Raw genomic sequence first — 21181 nt, forward strand, 5'->3', positions numbered from 1 at the left:
AATACCTCTAGAACTTGCAGTTAGTTTAGAGAAGACAAAGGTTATGTACTGATTGCCACTGGGTAGAGTTGCAGTCTGTCTGTACTATATGCCTATGGAAAGTGATATCCTGTAACTGAGCTTTTATGCCTGGGCAGTATGCTAACAGATTGATTTAGTGTTAATGAGGAAGTTGTTATATCCTGAAAACAAATGCAGCTTTTGGCAAACTGACTAGGCAGGTCTGGACTCAGCTATGAATGAAGGCCTCCATGAAGGCTAAGGTTTATTATTCTGTGGCTCTTGTTCATTTGCTTTATGGGTGTGGAACCTGGACACTACTGACACTTCTGACTGCTGGAGAGAGACCACCAACACTTCCTCCATACCTGCTTATGGGTCACAGGATTTTGTCAGCCAGTGTAGAAGTGCTGCAATGAGCTGGTTATTGCAGCATTGATAATGAAGGGTGGTACTGTTGTGTGTGATGTGGCTAGCCAAAAACTAATGGGCACGTACCTAGGAAGCTACTATATGGAGAACTGGAATGAAGTCAGCGGAAATGTGGCCAGGCAAAAAGCATATTGTGGACCTTTTGATGTTCCATCTAGTTCAGAACAGGATACTAACGGACATCTGGGAATGTCTGGCTGCAGTTAGACAGCAGTGATATACGAGGATGAAAGAAGGGTTGACCTCCTGGAACAACATTTGCAGTGCTGATCTGCAAGAAAAAAAATAGACTTAAGCAATAACAGAGCAGAAGTAACAGAATAGGCATAAGATTACAGGTGGCACTGCAGAGACTGTGGTCAAAGTTTATTATTGCAAATTGACCTACCTTGGTTATGCACATTGGTTGCATTTTTAGAATCAGAATCCTCACCATCCTTATTAGAAATTAGGTATGTATCTCTGGGAAAATTGCCCCATACCCCTCTTTGAAAACCATCATCTTAAGCTAAAATAGTTAGGCTTGCCTTGAGTGCCTTGACTGTAACATCCTCAAGCCTGAAGGCTGATGCAGTGACATGAAATTTCAGTGCAGATTAGTGCAAAGCATTTCATTTGATGTTTCAGAAAGTTCAAAATAAGCAAGCTGTACATATCCCATTACTGTACTTGGGGTTGCAATGTAATTAAAATTCTTTTAAAAATCTAATATGGCCTTCAAACTGGGAAACAATTTATAGGCATTCATGACTTTTTCCCTTACCTACTAGTATATACCCATACCATCCTTCCTTGCCTTCTTTACTAGTTGAGAGGGCTCTCTCTAAGCTGAAGGCACTTTGCCTGTTCTGTGGCTTAATCTTGCCAAGTAAAGCCCAGAACAAAAGGTCCCTCTAATATAGCGGTACTCAACCTTTTTGCCCTGCAGGCCAGAGTATGAATGATTGGTTCATCTCTAGGCCAGATCCAGCTAGTGTTCCTGATCCAGTGCCTAGGCAGGCATCATTTGGCCACTTGGAGTGGAGGGCCAGTTTGCCCCAACACAGCCTTGCAGGTGAAAGGAGCTTGACCTGTGTAGAGGGAATGGGACATGGCCCAAACCTATAAGGGGTGGGGGGAAGGGGGAGTGGGGGAGAAGGGAGTGTGGCTGGGCCTCAACCCAGCCCCCATGTGGGGAAGGTGTGGCTGAGGGAAAGGGGGGATATGGCCCAACCCCCATCCAGAAACCTAGTTTCCTGTACACTTAGAAAATGTGTGGATAACACCAAACTGGGTGGTGCAGCAATTCTTTAGAGCGTAGGTTCTCAACTGACAGTCGGTGGTTGAGGGGCCAGAAGCAGGTTTCAGGGGGTCTGTGGAGCTGCAGATCTGGCAGGATCATGATTCCTGAGTTCAGCTGGGGCATCCCACGCCCACTGCTGTGAGATGCACAGAAAAACGTGGATTTTCATGAATCCTTCTTTAAAGGAAAAAAACAGGAAATGGTGGGTTTCTCCTTGCAGGCTGGCAGCATTCCAGAGCATCTCTAATTAATGTGCCACTACGTCTCCTGTATCAGCATCCCCATGCTTAGAAATGGTGATGGAGGTGCTTGAACTAAAGCTGGTGTTTGACAAGCTTTATTACTAAATATCGCTTATCAGATCAGTATCGACTGATATGGCTGGTTAATAACTGACTACTGGTATTGGCCAAGAAGATCTTTATCAGTGCACCCCTAGTTATAATTCATATTCTGTATAGCTTTATTTTCATAAGATTTCAATTTAGAGCTTAGTAAAGTGTGTGTAGTTGGTATTGCTTACAATTCATGGTGTGCATAGCTTTATTTTAATAAGATATTTCAGTTTAGAGTCTAATTGTTTAGATGGCTTAATAACCTGTCAATTAATGGTTTTCATGGGCTTAATTCCCCGGTTTAAATTGGCAGAAGCCTTTAAGGAAAACGTTAACCAATTTTAAGTGGTGTTTTGGGGCCACCGGGCAATCTGTGGGGAGGGGTGGAACTGCCAGGGTCCCTTAGCCAATCAGAAGGGTGTGTGTGCGTGCGTGTGTGCATGTGTGTGTTGTGGGGGAGGGGGTATCATGCTCAACCTATGAAAATGGCGGCTGGACCTGGGATCTGCCCATGAAATTGGCTAGCCACTGCCTCAAGTTTGATAGACCCCTAGTTGTAATGGATCGTTAGCTGAATACTCAGCTAATGTAATTCTAATATTATAAAAGTGTAAATCAACTGTCTCTGTCTGTCGTGCTTTATTTGCACTTTGATTGGCTGATGGAAACAGCCAATCAGAGTGCTCCAAGTGTAGTGGAGCGCCACCATGATTCCGAAGGTGTGCCGGGGACCAGATGGGGTGGGCGTTGCTGGCCTTGGCTCCCCCACCCAGCTCCCTGCAAGAGGCAGAACAGCAGCAGCATGGGCCGTTAGGTGGCAGCGCTCCATCCCAGTCTCCCCCTCACCCCGACCCTCATTCTTGATGGGCTGTTGGCTAGTAATGTAATATTATTGTAAAGAAGCTGATACCATAACAGAGTGTAATAACAGAAGTGTTATTTACCAGTCACAGGAAATGATTCTTCCATTCTTTCCAGCACTGGTGAGACCTTTCCTAGAGTGCTGTGTCCAGTTTTGGGTACTACATTTCAAGAGAAATGTGTGCAAATTGGAAGAGTTTTGAGGGGGAGAGGAAATGACATGGGGGTGGGGGGCATGTTTGTTCATTATAATGAACAAACATGCTTTCTGTCTTTGCCTGTATAACATTTATAACATTGTTTCTTATGAGAAAAGTAATTCTGAGTTAAAAAGTTTCGACTTAAGACGGTTTTCAGGAACCAGTTGTGTTGTAAATCTGAGGACTGCCTGTATTTGAGTTAGTTCTAATATCCAAGTCTTAAAGCCCCACAAGTTTGGTCACTGAACAGAATATTTCTAGACTGTTGAAGCAGTCTATTGGGAATACCTGCAGTAAGAAATCTTCAGCGCTGTTCACTGGAATTCAGGTTGCCCCATGATCTGTGGAGCAACAATTAGAGATCTTGTTACTAAAAGAGTTTACATGTTGCTTTCCAACTGTTTGCCTTGTGGCTATGTTACAATAGCAGTACTAAAGTCTTTCAGTGGCCTCAAAAGCCTTTTATTCAGGCAATGCAGTATGCCATTATAAGAAGAAATTAGCTTACATAGCAGTGTTTGTCTTCCACTCTCCAGTTTTTAGAGACTGGAACATATTTCTAGTTGGCTTAGCTTCAAGTTCTGATGAGCCAGATCTTACTTCTAGGACACAAGCCACCAAAGTATTTAGGCTCTCCCTTGACATATACAGTTATGCCAGAAATGCCAAAAATTAACTTCTAAAATTCACATCTTTAATGGTAGATTTCACATTCATAAAAACTTACTGAAAACTGCAAACCCAGATTAGAACCTATTAAAATGTTTTCTAAATAAGTAATTTATTATATAACATGTATAATGCAAGGGCTGCCTACTAAGCTTTCACGTTTATTTGGACTGCAGTAGTCATGCCCTACTATACTATCCCTGCTTGAACTCGGTATTCATCATGAATTAAGAGGGGCAAATGTCAGCATAATATTTAAAATGCTAAATGCTGTTTAACTTATGAAAAGTATAATGGGCTCATTTTTTAATCCTGAAATTCTAGTATCCTAGATATGCATGTACTGATAGTACCATTTTCAGTTTTCCTGGCACAGAGACTGAACAAAGAGTCAGAGAAGGAGGGAATTTATTAATCTCGCATACTTGTAACTCAGCAAATAAAGTGGAAAGAACTGATTGCTGCACTATTTAAAATTACACCACAAGTGTAAAAATATAATTGGCTGTAAAATTGAAGGTCTTAGTTTTGAGGACTTTTGAAATCCGTTATAAGAGACAACAATTAAGTTTAGAAGTCTATCTCTGTCTGCTCATTTCAACTTTAGATTTTTCCTAGCCTCAGTTAATCTTTTAGCTCAAGCAATCCTTTAACAGGTTTTTCTACAGTCTGTATAGTAGCTCTTGAACAACTCTTATGGGGGGATCTAGTAGAGTAAACTTTCTCATGCAAGTATTTTTAATTCACTTTTTAAAAGCTGTGCTAAATTCAATCAACCTAATATCTGAAAAGTCACACTTTGAGATATCTTGTGAACTAATGAAGACTGCTTAATTGCATGTTGTATTTGTAAGTAGCCTCTCTGATGTGGGCAAAGGGAGTTGTATAGTCATCAGGGTCATTTTTTAATATCAATAAAACGGTGACTGTAACATAGACAAAATCAGTTAACTAGAAAATGCTTAAACTCTTCAGTTGTTCTGTACGTAAATTTCCAAAAACATTTCTATGAGGAATATTTGCCATTTTGCTAAAGCTGGTGAAGTTAATGAGGTGGAATTCAATGTTTTACATTTTAATTTTCCTGGCACTGTCCCAGCATTGGTATTAACAGGAGTACAGCAGCTTGGGAAATGTTAACTGCTGCTATATGGAGCAATAAGAGCTTGCACATTTCTCATTGCTGAGTTGTAACAAAATGGTCGCTATGTTCAATTCTTATTCAAATCCTTGGAGACAGAACATAATTATCTCACCAGCTCATATTTTTAGGAGGCTAGTATATTCTGCTTTAAATGTTTTTGCCCTCATTCCTATCCTGCCAAGCTTTTCTCTCTCTCACAGCTACAAGAGGGTTAGCTCTTGATGTGCCTGGGGACCATTCTAGTCTCTAGGATAAATTAAAATGCCTCCATGGACTGCATTCCATAGTCTCAGTGAGCCATTGAAGCAGTGTAATGTAGCCAGAATACATTGTGTTTGCACCTTCCTAGTATGCGACTGTCTACATGGCAAATCTTTGGCCTATTCAGTCCTCTCCATTGCTTCCTCATGGGTTTCTTGCAGCTCAAACTGGAAGGAATGACATGGTCCTGTTTTCCTAGATTAGATCTCTGGACTACACCCTTCTCTGTGTTGCTGTTGAGTCAATGATACCTATCCTGTTTAGTTTTGGTATGTGTAATAGGTGCCCTTCAGGACCCTGTGATTATACAGGCAAAGACAGAAAGCATGGTTGTTCATTATTCAAAGAATATAGAAAAATAAAGGCCTTGCATCTTAAACTTCTTTTTTGCCAGTTGTGTAAGTTCTTCTGAGACCAGCTAACATTATCTGTGGCAAAGAAAACATCCCATTGTGGACCAAGCATGTTGAACCTGTCTCAGTTTTCACTGCTACTCTGGGTAGTGTCCAGCCACTCGTTCAACCTCATTCTCAACTGGATGGAGCTAGATGGGGATATTTCTCAATTTAGGCTCTTCTGGTGTTTCCTCAAGGAGCCTTATGTCTACCATTGTTGCATTTCCTGTGGATTTCCTTCTTTGATTTAATTCCTGGAATCAGGCAAATTAGTATTAATTGGATAACCTGAAGGACAGATGAAGTGTGTATGAGGTAGTAAAAATAAAACTTTCTCTTAATCTACTCATTCTCCACAGTGGCCTTAGAATTCTCTAGTGATTGGGAAATTGCTGCATGGCTGCTTCTGTCAGCATACAGGGGCCAGGCATTCCAAAACGGCATTTTGTGTTAATTTCTTCAGCATCAACTTGATGAGTATGCAATTTAGATGAACTTTCCATATCTGAAAAGAAAGTAGAAACCCTACAAAATGAATGTTTCTTGTATGCTTTCCAGTCACATGTGTGAGAACTGATTCAAGTGCATTGAATTAAGGTTTGAAATTGTTGTGTCTTTGAATTATTGACAGTAATGAGAATAATGGTTTTAAAAATATGTTCTGTTTTCTACTTTTTTTTTTTTAAGTGACCCTGGTGGAGGGATTGAGATGTCAGAGTTCATCCGAGAAGCAACCCCCCCTGTTGGTTGCAGTTCTCGTAATTCTTATGCTGGAGTAGATCCAAACAACCAGGTAGGTATTACAGCTCTTCCAGCTGTTGTTACTGCATCACCACCATAATGTAACTAGGTGGGGGTAGGGGTGGTGACTGGGGCACTAACCCCAAGTGCTGCCCTTGAGGAGGGGGTGGGGAGGAAGGGCAAAAATAGCTGCTGCTGCAGCTGGTGATTGACTGTGCCAGCAGCAAGGTAACAGCAAGTGCTGCACTTATGTGAGGTTTCAGGGCATGGAGCTACCGTGTTTGAGCTCTGGTCACTACCTCTGCTGTTCCCAGTGAGCCATTAAAATAAAAGCCTCAGCACACTTTGGCCTTGTTCTTTGTGGATTTTCTCTTTACTTTGTCATTTTAAATTATTTCTTCAGTGCATTATGGCTTATGATCTAATGTGTTTCTTTCCTTACTACTTCATTAGCTTTTACCATTTCTCACTATGGGGTTTTTGGTTGACTTGATGGTTTGGTTTTTGTTTGTTTGTTTGCTTCCTTTTTTGTTTTTAGTTTGTTTACTTTATCATGTTTTGTTTTGATACTTCCTGCCTAATGTTTGGATGTTAAATTTAACCCTCTTGGTCATTTACATAGTGTTGTTATGGAGAAGCTGTTCTTTAATCTTAGTGAATGCCTGCATTGCTACCTTCGTGTGGCTGTTTCTTGCCATGCTGACTGGATTTTTAATAGCTATTTACTCTTGATGATAGTACTGTGTTGCACTTCAGTCAAGATTGCTAAGAAAATTTGGTGCACCTGGAAAGATGCTAAATTTATTTGCTTCTAGAGCCCCAGTTATGGGTTGTAGCTTATTTGGAAGGGATTATATAAAAATAATTCCTTGGTTTTTAATGTAGCTGCATTACACACTTACGGTATTCCCTGGTAGCTGGAAGTATGCTTCTTTGTTTTAAACCCTCTCCTCCAGTAAATGTCTGTGCTTGCAGGTTTTCTGTATAAGATTGTTTGTATGCTCCTTGTATAATAGAGCTTAGAAGATCGCTTGTTAGTTGTTACTGAGCACAGGGTCATGCTCACCTTATGCCTTAGGCCATATCTGCTGCAGCAGTGATTTCCCTTCAGGTCTGAATCTGACCTGAGGTGCAAGGTAAGTTTGACACACCTGTGCTAAAGTAAAAGGGAGGAGGAAGGGGATTAAGGGATCCCCTTCCTGTCATATTTGGAGTTGATATTTCTCAGTGATGGAAGCTGTAGTATTAAGAAGACATAGATACAGTAAACACCTGACAGGCAGAAGGTAGGGCTGGTTGGCACCTTTAGAGACTAGCTGGGTCAGAGAGGAATGAGCATTTATCCACCTGTGATGAAATAGGTAGGCATCTGAAGAAGTAGGTTTTTGCCTACCGATACTCATGCCTCTCTGAATGAGTTAGTCTCTAAGGTGTCATCCTGCCCTGCCTTCTGCCTGATTTCATACTAACCTCTGCTGACCTATCTGCTCAGTAAACACCTGAATCCTGTTTAAATTATGGCCTAAATGTGGAAGGAAAAAATACTTTTTTCAGTTGCCAGTGCACCAATTCTGCAGGTTCAGCCAAAACACCTTAAGGCTTTACAGAAGAAAACAGCTGACATAGCCATGTGACTTACTTTATCGTACTAAAAAATCTTAAGCTAAAAAAAATGGTGCTTTGGACCATTCTTGTCTTCAGCTGCAAATGTTCCTGCATTGTAATGATAATGGATCTGGTTCTCTGCTACAATGCAATTCTGTGTTGTATAGGGTGAGAAGGTATTTTTAGTAGAGAGAATGACGTATTAGTATTTTTTGTATGAGCCATTGGTAAGACCTCCTTTAGAACATGTTGTACAGTTTAGGTCATCTGGGTTAAAATGAGGAATTCAGACTAAAACAGGTGCAGAGAAGAGGGAATGAAGAATTTGAGAGGAGGTTGATTCACTTGTTTAGTTGAGCAAAACATGTTGAAAAGGGATATGATTATGGTTGAAATACATGGGAGTGCAAGCACAAAAGAGGAAAAAGAACTATTTAAGTTAAGGAATAAAATGAATACTCATACCATGCACACTGGAAATTAAAGAAGCTTTCCTCACACTAGCGGGCTGAAGTTGGAGAGTAGAATTCCAAATGGTAGTAGGGGGGGCAAGAAATCCTATTTAAAGATGGAACGTGAAAAGTTCATGGCAATGATTAAATGACTGGATAGGGGTGATCCTGGACTTGGAAAATAAAGATTGAGGCTTTAATATGAGGCTTCAGGTGTTCAGTTTGTAAGTATATTTTAAGAAGTTTACAGAAAACTTGATTGCTATGACTGGAATGGGACTTCTTGACCTTGCTGATAGTGCCTTATGGGATTCAGTGAGCAAATCTGGACATGGAGACGAAATGAGACAAAGATTTCTAGCAGCAGATTTCTGGTTGAGCTCTGGAGGGTTTTTTTCATTTAAGTTATAAGTTTGCTCCTTGAAGTTTAACTGTTTGGAAGTATGGCTTGTGTAGGCAGATAAGAAAGGCACGCCAGGTAGTTGTGTAAAATCTAAATCAGCTTTGTTCTGTTGTTCATGCCCTTTTCCTTGAGCCTGTCTTATTTCCTGCATTGTTTTATATTACATTTAATCGATGCCCTATTTAAGGGCTTCTGCTGGTTGCCTGTGCAGTCAGGAAGGAATCTTTTCTTCCCATCTACCCTACATTATGCATAATTTAGTCCCTGTTTGTTTCAGAGGAAGGCGGGAAAGACATCGATGGTAGTTGCAGTTAGTGATGGAAGATTGCACAGGGTGCAACCATGCTCCTAGCAGTACAGGTTTCCCTTACTTTATGCTGTATATGCATTCCTGGAAAATGGTGTATAACTTGAATTTGCATAAAGGGAACCCACTTTACAATGTAACAAATAGGGATTCGTTCCAAGACCTTAACCGTACTGACACCCAGACCCATTTCTACTGCTCAGCCCCCCCAAACATGGGGCTACAGGCTCTGGGCAGCTTCAGGAAGGATGGGGAGGGGTGCAGACACAGCCAGGATTGCAGCTTGGCATTAGTGACTGCTGTTGTGCTTTGTGCCCAGCTGCAGCTGTCCCAGGAGCAGCGCCACTGGGCTGCTCTGCACCCCCTGCCCACCTGGCAGCAGGACACACATGGCGTCGCACCGCTCCCAGGGCAGCTGCAGCTCCAGAAGCATGGGCACCAGCTGCCCTGAGCGGTGGGTGCTGTTGCCGGGCAGCTTCATGGCTCACAGTTCCTAGGGCACTGCACTGATGGGGCTGGAATGGACCAGGCTGCAAGGGCCAACGCTGCGGAGGAGATGGGCGCGGAGCTGTCCCTGGGCCGGGGGCTTCGCAGCGGTGCTGCCCTCATGTCACCCCTCGTGTGGAGCTGGCGTAAGGGTGCGGGGAGCCCCCCCTGCACCCCTGGATGAACCATTGGGCTCCAATTGTCCCACCACCCAGCTCAGCCCGCCCCCCCCCAATAATTTTTTCTTCCTCAGCTTATGGCGTCACTCCCACAATGCACTGTACAAAGTAGCTGACTGGGTTTCCACCACACTGATCTCATAAGAGTGAGTTTACCTCAAATATAACAGTTTTTTGGTATAAAAAGGGTCATTGCATAAGAGTGAATTCACACATACAGAACCTGCATAAAGCAAGAGAAACCTGTACTGAGAAGCCCCTTAGGTGTCTGGCTGGTAGATTTTGCTCACATACATTTAGAGTTATATTGATGACCAGATTTAGAGTCAGGAAGGAACTTCCTGCTAGGTCTTATTATAGGTCTTCAGTAGCTTGGGGCAAGATCTACTTCCTGTGTTTTGGACATACTTCACCTTACAATTTCTTGGCCCCTTGCAGTAGCAAAGATATTGGCAGCGTTCTTGGTGTCTCCTTTGCTTCTCCTGTGGCATGTGTAGCTTTTGATGTTCTTTTGTCGTAACAGACTTTACTGTAAAGTTTATTAAAGGTGTTGGGGCAGAGATGGGAGAGCATGGGTAGTTTGGAGTGGATATTATTGTGAACCTTTCTGCGTTTAAAATCTATTAGATACTTGACTGTGATCACAGGGGAGTGGAATTTGATCCATGTAGTACCTCTGGGCATGTCAACACATGCAGCCTCATGCGCTTGCAGCAGCTCAAATAGAAGTGGTGCAAATTTGAGTCGGGACTTTTTGCCTCGGCGCATGTGCGTGACATGCACTTTGGTATGGGGCAAATTGTGCCACTTGGGGTGAAATAACCGTGCCTGGCTCCTCCCAGATACGCAGCCAGGGGGAGCTGGAGCCCAGGGCCAGCACCTGTGCTGTCCCTAGCAGGATAAAAAACTTCCCTGTCCTGGCCCTATCAGTACAAGAAGCCACCCTGGCAAGTAGCTCAGGGCGACTCACTCTCAGGAGCTTCTGGGGCCGAGCCAATTGGTACCTGGGGACGCTACCCCTTGTGCCAGCTAGACTTCTGAAGCAGCCCTGAGAGTTCCCTGCACCCTCTACCCACTGCAGCAGTCTGGCAGTGGGGGCTGCTGCCTGGCTGTGACCTGCTGTGCCCCTGCCAGATCCAGATGGGGACTGCACAGCTAGGAGAGGCATCTGCCCCTCTGGGCCAGCTACCAGTGGGCTGTGGCTGCAGAGTTGGCCTTTGTGTGGCACTACTGCCATGTGTGACCCTGTCTGGCCATCTGGGCAGCTATCACCCGGAAGATGTTCCAGGTGTGGTGGCCTCCTTTGAGCTGTCAAAGCATGTCATCCTGGCCCCAGTTGGCCAGGAGGTCAGCCATGATCAGCTGAGTCCAAGGTGCCAGCTCTGAGCAGGCAGGGTCCTGCCACTGGCCTCCCTAGCAGGAACTGTGGTGTTCCCTATTTGAAAACTGAAAAATTCCCGATTTAAAAAAAAAAAATCCCAAAGTCACTCTGTAAAATACCTCAAAATCCATGTTCCTCTACAAGTAAAACAAGAGATAGGGGCAGGTTGGGCAATGTATTATTGATATATCTACAGTGTTAAAGCAATTTGGAAGGCTACCAGTTTCTCTAGCCTAATAAGTGAATTCTAAATACATGTTTTGCTGCCCCCCCAGGGGCTACAGCCCCCCAACAGGGGGCCAAATGGCCCCTGCAGGGGCTACCACCCCCCCCTGCAGGGCCCACATGCCCCACTCCTGCTTGCTCCCCCAGCCCCCTGGATTGCTGCCCCACCTGGCCCCATCCCCTGCCGGCTCCCGCAGCCCCCCCCATGGCTGCCCTACCTGCCCCGCCCCCACTTTCACCCCTAGCCCCCTCGATGGCTGCTCCCCCCAATAACACTTTAAAAAAAAGAAGGAAAAAAAAAGGGAAAAAAGCCTCTACTCACCCCAAGAGCAGGGGCTCTGGGGCTTCCTGGCAGAGCCCCCCCCCCCCCCCCCCCCCCCCCCCCACATAACACAGGACAGTGGGGGGCAGCAGGGCCTGGGATGGGGCTGCTGGGGCTGTCACTCTGCCCCGTGCTGTGCAGGGTGGGCCCAGTGATCGGAACTGCTGGTAAGTCCTGAGGCTTTTTTTTTTTTTTTTTTTTTTAATTTCGGGGGGGGGGGGGATGGGGCCGGGTAGGGCTGTGATGGGGGGGCTTGGGGAGCAGGCAGGGATTCAGGGGGGGGATGGGGCATTTGAGATGCTGCAAGAGGCACGTGTGGGCTCGTCTGGATGCACCGTCTGTGTCTTGTGCCCAAAATAAGGTTGCTAAGACATAGTTTAAAGGTCTGACCAGGTATCTAGAATCCATTTTACTTATTTTGCCTTGCCTTATGGGAGCATGCATGGTGGAGTTGGTGAACCAAATTTGGGCTTATTTGAGCAAGGGATTTCTGAGAGAGTGCTCCCACAAACCATTTCATAAAGTCAGTCTACCTGTGTTTTCTCTACCTACTTGGGATGGTCCTCTTACTAATATCAGTTGTCTGGCATTTGAGTCAGCTAATGTCTGACACCTGTAGCCTATTTGGAGAAGCTGTATTGAAAATTGGTAAGGGGAGAATTAGGGTCTCTTGGTTAGTTGCTGGCAGCAACTCATGCAGCCAAACAAATTACAGCACTTATGTGCAGAAAAACTAACCAAGAACATTTCCGAACAGTCAGTTTACTTATGACATGGGTACCTGTAGGTGTATAATTTGACCATTGAACCTGACCTAGATGCTCTAAATTTGAAGTAGCTTTGTCAAAAATCCGAGCAATAACTGTAGGCTTAGTGTGCAATTCACCTGTCAAATATGCTTTTATTTGGGGTGGGATGGGGGTCCAGAATGTATTCTTAGTATAGCAGATCATTCAGAAGATATTTAAGGTATTTTTTCTAAAGAACACAAATGACATATGCAATAGTTTTTTCTGGGAGAAGGGTTGAGGTGAAGGGATTAAGGGGATGGGTTGGTTGAAGAGGTTTAGGGCAGCTGTGGCTGGGGAGTGGGTGGCCTATGGCCAGAAGAGAGGCTGATTCAAAGCTCTGTAGAAATGAGGATTTCTGGATTCCTCCAGGTACATGTTCAGGTCTTTCCCTGTAAGCTCTCACTGGGAGATCCTGAACCCTCCAGTAAGAAAGCCCCCTCCCCTTCCCCCCCCCCCCCCCCCCCCGATTGCCTTGTATCACAGTTAAACTCTGTCAGGCTCCTTCAACTAATTCTTCCACTTTTCAGTGAAGATGCATTTAACACAATGAATTCAGCTGGTGTGCGTAACGATAATTCCTAGGGAGCTTTGCCAGCTCCTGGAGAACAGAGAGAAGCTTGTGCATCCACGTAATTCCTGATTTTTCAGAGATTTGAGTGTCACTGAACTTGCCATTCTAGAAGGGCACAAAAGACCGCCAGCCAGTCTTATTGTGGTTTGGTGGTGATGCTTTGTTTGATTCTTTCCATCTGTTCCTCAGTGTTAAAGTTTGACTGCCTACCCCTGGTAGTTTCCTTTTCAAAGCAGTACATCTTGTGTAAGCATTTGCACAATTCTGTTCAAGTGAATTCCTGTGCTTATTTTTTCCCCAACCAAAGTTGCTACAGTAGCTTTTTTACTTGAAATATCAAAAAATCGACGTATATTTGAGCTTTCTTTCCTTTAGTGCTGAGTGAAAAGGCAAATCTTTTGTGTTTGTGTAGAGTTTTTAACAAAACCAATAAAAGGTCAGCTTCAACCACATTAATTATTTAAGATAGTATATTATGTACCTTCTTGCAAATTTTATGTAAAGTGATATTTCAGATCTTACGGTTGAAAGAGTACATTCTGAAATCAAATATTAGTTTAAATGTTTCAGAATAGGCAACTATATCTGGTTTTCTTCAGATCCTGACCAAATCTTGATAGTTTAAATAGGGTAACAAATACCAAATAAAGACATAGATATATATTGGCTTTGTTCAATTATTTTCAACATTGAATTATTGGATTTCTTCCAGTTGATAGGTGGGCAATTAACAGGGCAGTCTAAAATAAGTATGTGGAAAGAAAGTAACAAACTGCATGAGCTGGGTGTTGAATAAAAGATTGTATTCTGCAACATCTACTAAACACAAACATAATTTTAAGTTGGCTAACTGGACTCTTTCTGTGTCTCGGGTGGTGGGTTTTGTTTTTCCAGGACTAAAAAGCAGCTGTTTAATTTCTATCCCCCTTCCCTCTCCTTTTAAGTTATTTGCATGAAGGTTGACATCAGGTAATAGGGAATGGAGGCAAGCACAAGAACAGCTTGTAGGTTGGCAGGCTAATCAAATAATAGGTGCCTTTGATTAGTATACAACCAAACACGAGTGTGCTGTTGGTCTGTTGAAAGAGGGAGAGATCGCAGTCATTCCACAACTGCAGTTTACTTTTCAGCCTTGCTAAAATAGTTATTAATGGGCAACCTGTTGGGGTTTACTTCCATACTGAATGACTTTAATGGGAAACTGCCAGATTAAAAGTTTGCACATTTAAAATATCATAATTTATGCACTCAGTGGGAATATATAAAATAATACCACTTAGTGATGACTGTAACTGAATGAACAAGCTGTCTTGTTATTCTTGTTTACAGAAGAAAATGTTAAAAGCGCAAAGGGCTCTTGTGCATTTCCCCTGGAATTGTCAGCTTCTATTAAATGTCCTATTTATGCCTTTGAAAATCTCCCTGATATGTCCAGGTAATACATGTAATACATGCATTATAGCAGTATGAAAAGGCACTTTTTTAATGCCCTGTTTCTAGATTGGATCTGGATTGTCTCGTCTTGGAACAGCAGCAACCATGAAAGGTAAGATTGTGGCCACTTTGAAGATTGTCCTGCAGTAGCATTTTCAAGTCAGTGTGTTGCTATCAGTGTGGTGACTTCAGATCTTTATATTACCTTACCTGTCAGCCTGCTGTTGTCAAAAAAAGTTAATAGTGGCTTACAGTAAAAGACAAAAAAGAACAAAACATTGAAATAACTTGTATAAGATGTAGGGGTGCACTGATTGAGAATTTTGGGGTCAATACTGATAGCCAGTATTTAAGGAGGCATATTGGCCAATACTGATCTGATATCCAATATAGTTGCTACCATCAGGTGGTAAGTCCTGTGTGGTGAAAAGGGGAGGGGGGAAGGAAGAGGTGTGTTGGAATTACAAATGCAGAAAAGAGAGATGTAGATATGTGTATGTATCTGTTTGTGTCTGTCTGTCTGTCTATCAGTATATTTTAAATATTGAGAGAGGAAAACATGTAAATCTTTTTTTCCTTGTTTCCCCAAAACAGCTTGTACTTATACATGTGGAACAGGGGGTCTGACTAAAGTACATTTCCCCTTCCCCTCCTCAATTGGTCACCTCCAGCAATTAAAGGGAGAGGAAGTATTGTGCTGTATAGCCACTTTAAATGGCTTTTAGCGAGAGAAATGGGTTTTCAGTATGTGAAATGGCAGGTGGCTTCCTTAAGTATACAACATTTATAATATAAATAATAGGGATGCACTGATAAAGATTTTTTGGGCCGATATTGGTGGCCGATTATTAACCAGCCATACCAGCCAAAACAGATCCAATTGCAGATATGCAGCCCTGCAGCTTGGAGAACAGTGTCCGGCTGGTAAGTCTGTTGTGGGGGGAAGGGGCATGGGAGGGCAGATCAAGGTCCTTGTGGTGAGGGAGGGAGTGGGGTAGAGGCTGCACAGTCAGGGTGTTGTAGGGCATGGGACAGAGCCATGGCTTGTCCGAGGGCCACAGGGAGATGTTCCCATCGTAGCATGCGACCCTGGGGAAGGTATGGCGGTGGAGGGGCACATGCCCCTCAGGTCTGTGCGCGGAGGGAGGGCTGCTGCTGCATGCTCACGGCTGAGGGCTGTACCGGGCTCTTCCTGGAGTGGGGGCTGGGCCCAGGCTGCACTCTACTCTTTTGGTAGGTGCCAGCAGCCCTGGAAGGGGAGCCTATGGTGTGGGCTATGTTCACCCCAAAATTCACAATAGCCCCCACTCCCAGCACCATCGCTGCCCGCCCCACCCACCCTGAGTGCAGCCCTGGCCCAGCCCACTCCAGGAACAGCCTGGTGCAGCCTTTGGCCACGAGCGCACAGTAGACAGCCCACCCTCACCTTGCACACAGATTTGGGGGGCATGTGCCCCCCATGCCTCCCCCAGGGTTGTGCACTGTGGCGGGAGCCACTTCCCCTCTGTCGTCCTCCCCCCTTTCTCCCCCCCCCCCTTCTGGACAAACTGTGGCTCTGTCCCGTGCCCCACCCCATTCTGGCTAGGTGGTGTCTGCCCCTGCCCCAGCCACACTTCCTCCCTCCCTTAATCTGCCCCCTTCTCTTCCCTTCCCTTCCCCCCCCACAGACTTACTGGACAGATGCTGGTCTCCAAGCTGCTGGGCTGCATTCATGGCCGCACATGTGCTGTGGCTGTGCGCATGCATGTGGCATTTATTGACGACAGTATTGGCCACATCAGTAAGAAAAAAAAAAGAAAAAAGCTGATTGCTGATAATGTCAATTTTTTTTTTGTATTGGTACACCTCTAATTAATAAGGGGGTCCAAAGAGGAAAGCCAACTATATTAGAGTTTTGTCCCCTGTCCTGTTTTATTTACTGTTCTAGATCTTTGGTTATGTAAACTGTGGGAAAATCTGACAGACTAGTATCACTGCTCTGAATACAACCTTTTCAATGATCTTTATTAACTATAAGCTTATCTGTAGTGAGGCTTTTAACAACTGTTGTCATTAATCTCTGAACAGAGGAGCTGTGCAGTTCTGGTAACTGTGACTTATGTCAGTCTAAGTCATATTTTCTACCAGTGCACCATAGTCGTTCTTTACTCCAGTGGCTAACAAATCTCAGTATAAACAAGTCTTCAGGAAAGTTTTAGCACATTTTCTGCTTTTTTCATTGATCTGAAAGTTGCTTTTCAAAATAAGTAGTGTTTCTTCTTATAGTTCTTATAAAAAAGCACAGTTTACTGCCAATCAGAGTGTAGGTTTTGAATCTTACGGCAGGGGTGTCAAATTTATTTAGCTTGTTGGCTAAAAGGGGGCAAGGGGCCAGTCTGCAGGCCAGATCAAGTCCACAGGCTGGCCTCGCATGCCAGATCCAGGTGCTGGTTTGGTTCAGGTGCTGCATGCAGCATGTGCCCTGGACTGGCCATGCGCACTGGGGTTATGGTGGCTCCAACCCCAGCCCTGTGCACCCTATGCGGTATGCACTAGTGCTCCCCCCGCCCTTCCCCTGGCACTGTGAACAGCAAGCAGTGCATGGTACTGGTTTAGGGTGTGCGTTACACTCACTGTTCAGGGCCAGTCTGCAGTTCATGCTGCCTTTTGGCACTCACTCCAGACTAGCCCTGTGCACTGGATTTGGTATGGGTGGTCTGTCTGTAGGCTCAAGCTGGGTGGACCCCAGATCCAGTGTGCAGGGCCAGTCTGATGCAGGTACCGTATTGAGCACACCTTGCAGATTGGCCCTGCCCTGTCTTATGGTATCACAAAGCATGTTGATTAGAAAGAATAGCTTTACAATGCAATTTTACCTCACTAGATTTACCAAGTTACTATTGAGCACTAATATACTACTATTTTGTGTATTAAGGAGATACTGACACTGCGAAGACTTCTGATGATATCAGTTTAAGTCTTGGCCAGAGTTCTAGCCTGTGTAAAGAAGGAAGTGAAGAACAAGGTGAGACTTGTTATCACTTTTTAGACTGCCATTGTGGTCTGTGCTTGCTAAACAAGGGTAATAAATCATGCCATTGCCACATTAGTAAAAGTAAATTATGTTTTAATAGTTTGTTACATTACTGGAGGGTTATTCTTAGAATAGTTCTGAGAACTTCATAATTTTTTTTCATTCCTGTTAAATAATATTAATAAATAAAATATAGTATCTTTCATTCCATCTACAAATTAAATGACATCTTGGATTCTTTTCTATATGTATGTATATGTGCATGCACAGACGCTTTAATTCCTGTAAACCACTTTGATGGATAATGCACATATTCACCCTTTGGATGCATACTCTATGTTCCAACATCCTCCAAAGGGTGTTGATCATTCACTATATTTTCTGCTGTTCCCTTTCTTCTCAAAAACTCTTGCAGGCTTTGTGTTTACTTCAGACTGCAGCATAACATCGAGATGCACGATTTGTCTTTTAAACAAGCTATCTCAGTTACAATATCATGGGGGACAGTGGACTAATTAACTACTTTGCTTACTTACCAGAGGAACTTACCCCCTTATACTGTCTTCCACAGATTAAATAAGCATGTGCAGGAGTTCTGGTGCTCTAATGGCTAGCTTCTTGTGCTTGGATGCAGTCTACAATATAGACACTATATGTGTTCAATTTGTAAGACTTGAGTATCTCATATTCTGGGAAAACAGTTTGCGGTAACCTGGTAAACAGTATCTGTGAAATGACTTGCCACAGACCTGTTTTATACTTGATTTAAATGATGTTATAAAATAAGTTGTAAAATAAATCTGTGTGACCTGCTGACTTAAACATTTCCAAATGTGTACTTATGCAGATTTGGCAGCTGATCGGAAGCTTTTTCGTCTGATGTCCAATGACTCCTTTGTCTCCATCCAGCCCTCGTTATCTTCTGGACAGGATTTGCTAAGGGAAAATAGTGACAAAGTGTGCCTCTCAAACAACCATCATTTGGATCAGTCCATGTCTAATGCAAGTGATACAGAAGTGGCTTCTCTTGTACCTTTACATTCACACTCCTATAATAGAAAAGATCATAGACCACGGGGTGTGCCAAGGACCTCTAGCTCTGCTGTTGCTTTTCCAGACGCTTCTCTAAACGACTTCCCTCTTTATCAGCAAAGACGAGGGCTAGATCCAGTCAGTGAGTTAGAAGCTTCCAAACCTCATTCTGGATCCAAAGAATCCTTAGTTGAGAACTCTTGTATACCAGGAGTCTTTCAGTTGGATGACGTTTTGAAAAGTAGCAGTCCGCAGCAAGCGGCCAAGAATGGAAAGAGTAAATCCTTGAAAACAGACAAAAGTGTAGACAGTCTGAGAAGCCTGAGCACTAGAAGCAGTGGTTCAACAGAAAGCTACTGTAGTGGAACTGATCGTGATACTAACAGTACTGTTAGCAGCTACAAAAGTGAGCAGACTAGCTCAACTCATATAGAAAGTGTGTTGTCAGAGCATGAGGAAGAGTGTCCTAGAGAAGAGAACGGCATCAAGAAAAAGGACTGTTGTGTTGATTCGGAGGATGATAGTAGCTCTGCTACTGACAAAAGGACTAGTAGCGAAAGGACAGCTGTGGAAGTGAGCACTAATAGTGGTGTTCAGGAGGCAAACGGTTCTAACACATCTGATGAGATGCACAGTCAAAGGGGTCTTAGTGCCTCTGCTTCAGAAGAGGCCAATAAGAACCCACATGCCAATGAACTGACTACACAAGTAGAAAAGCCCCCTGGAAAAGCTACTGAAAAAAAAGATGAGCAGTCTGAAAAACTAGCTGTCTTGGTAGGCTCGAGAACTTGTAAAGAAATAGGTGGGAAACAAAAGGAAGGAGATGTACGACCCAAATCATCTAGTTTAATTCACCGGACAACCTCTACTCATAAATCCAGCAGGAGAAGGACAGGAAAAAAGCGGGCTAGTAGTTTTGACTCAAGTCGGCATAGGGAATATGTTTCCTTTCGAGGTGTATCTGGTACTAAACCCCACAGTGCTGTATTTTGTCATGATGAGGACTCGAGTGATCAAAGTGACTTGAGTAGGACCTCAAGCATGCAATCAGCCCACCAGTTCAGCAGTGATAGCTCTTCCAGCACCACCTCCCATTCATGTCAGTCTCCTGAGGGAAAATACAGTGCTCTAAAGACCAAATACATTGCTAAAGAACGGGGAAGCACAGACTCTGAAAACACACACAAAGCTCACTTAGGGCCTGAAGGAATTAGCAAAAAACGTTCAACACGTCGGACTTCTGGCACAAACAGTGCCAAGAACCGTGCCAGAGTATTAAGCCTGGACAGTAGTACTGTGGCCTGTTTAAATGACCCAAATAGCTTGATGGCACCAGGTAACATAAAACAGTTAACCACTTCAAAATCAGATTTGGAAGCCAAAGAGGGAGAGGTGCTAGATGAGCTATCTCTTTTGGGAAGGGCTTCACATCTTGAGTCAGTCACTCGATCTAGGAATAGCTTACCAAGCCAGGCTACATTCCCTGAAGGGGAAGAGCAAGAACCAGCAAGTGGAGGTAAGTAACCAACCTAGTGGTTTAATGTTATGAGATTTTGCTGCTGAAATTGTATTCATGATTAGTTTGTCTTTGACTTGTAGCCTAAATAATGCTTCTGACATCTTCATCTTGTTTGAGTTTAACTGGACAAAAAGGAAAGCCATTCTATGGAGGTCCTTTGTTTTACAAGAAACAAAAGTTTTAGGGGATTAAGTGCAAGGACCCATCACAATCTAATTGTAAAATATTGAGGTCCACTATTGACATTTCTTACTTTAACAAGAGCTGTGCGTTTGAGTTGCACTGTTTTGACTGAGGATTAACCTGCTTCATTTTATCTGGCAGGGCAGAATCCTATATAAAATTGTGTATTTTTAATTGTGCAGTTTTTTGTACTACTGTACCTGTTATTTGGAATTGTGTAGCACGACTTGACATTGCACTAAAATATCTACTATTGTGTTTTGATCTGCTTTTTCACATGACAGTCTAAACTAAATTCTCCTAGGAATTTGATTGATTTTGCTTCAGCCTTGTCATTGTTACTGAGTTGGCTGCATATAGCTGTTTACATCAGGATTAGTATTCTTTATATTTTCTTCATTATGAGAACACACAGTCCTTCCTGTACCAGTGAGAAGAATGTGGCTGCCTATTGCTGCTAAAATAATTGTTTGGCTTACTGCAAGTTGGCATGACAATAGGGTATAAACTTTGAATTATTTGTTGCAGTGGGAACAAGCATAGGGGTTGCTACTGAATTTGTGCATGGGGTGAAGGTTGACTGTGGGCTCAGGGCCAGGGTCTGCATTGGCCTCTTCCCAGTGGGGGAGAAGGAGGTGGGGGCTGGACCGGGGCTGTGGGCAGAGGTGTTGCTGGGAGGAGGGGCTATGTGGTGGGCTATAGCCACTGCAAAATTCGCCATAGCCCCCCTGCCCACCCCGAGTGCAGCCCTGGCCTAGCCTCCACTGGGAATAGGCCAGTGCAGCCCCTGGTCCACAGCGTGCAGCCCACCTCTGCTCCGTGCACAAATCCAGGGGGTACATGCCCCCATGCCTACCCTGGAGATTCATGCAGCAGCAGGGAGCTGCCCCCAAACAAACAAGCTGCTTGTGGCTATGTCCCATGCCTTACCCTGTTGGGCAGCACCTGCCCCTGCCCC

The 21181-nt window shown here is 43.8% G+C and overlaps 1 protein-coding gene across 7 annotated transcripts in view; it reads left to right on the top strand.

The window, feature by feature from the left end:
• The window catches only part of PCNX1 (pecanex 1), a 136383-nt gene that overhangs the window by 16876 nt on the left and 98326 nt on the right, over positions 1-21181 (top strand). For 6 of the 7 annotated variants that reach the window (XM_019476829.2, XM_006267942.4, XM_019476830.2 and 3 more), the window contains exons 3-6: positions 6267-6372; positions 14543-14588; positions 17391-17480; positions 18337-20037. In XM_019476829.2, the coding sequence (XP_019332374.1) occupies positions 6267-6372; positions 14543-14588; positions 17391-17480; positions 18337-20037 (1943 nt within the window). The remainder of the gene's footprint in view (positions 1-6266; positions 6373-14542; positions 14589-17390; positions 17481-18336; positions 20038-21181) is intronic. The other variant, XM_019476833.2, reaches the window with a different exon arrangement.

The sequence above is a fragment of the Alligator mississippiensis genome, chromosome 2 (assembly GCF_030867095.1).
Source record: "Alligator mississippiensis isolate rAllMis1 chromosome 2, rAllMis1, whole genome shotgun sequence".
In the NCBI taxonomy this organism is placed as follows: domain Eukaryota; kingdom Metazoa; phylum Chordata; order Crocodylia; family Alligatoridae; genus Alligator; species Alligator mississippiensis.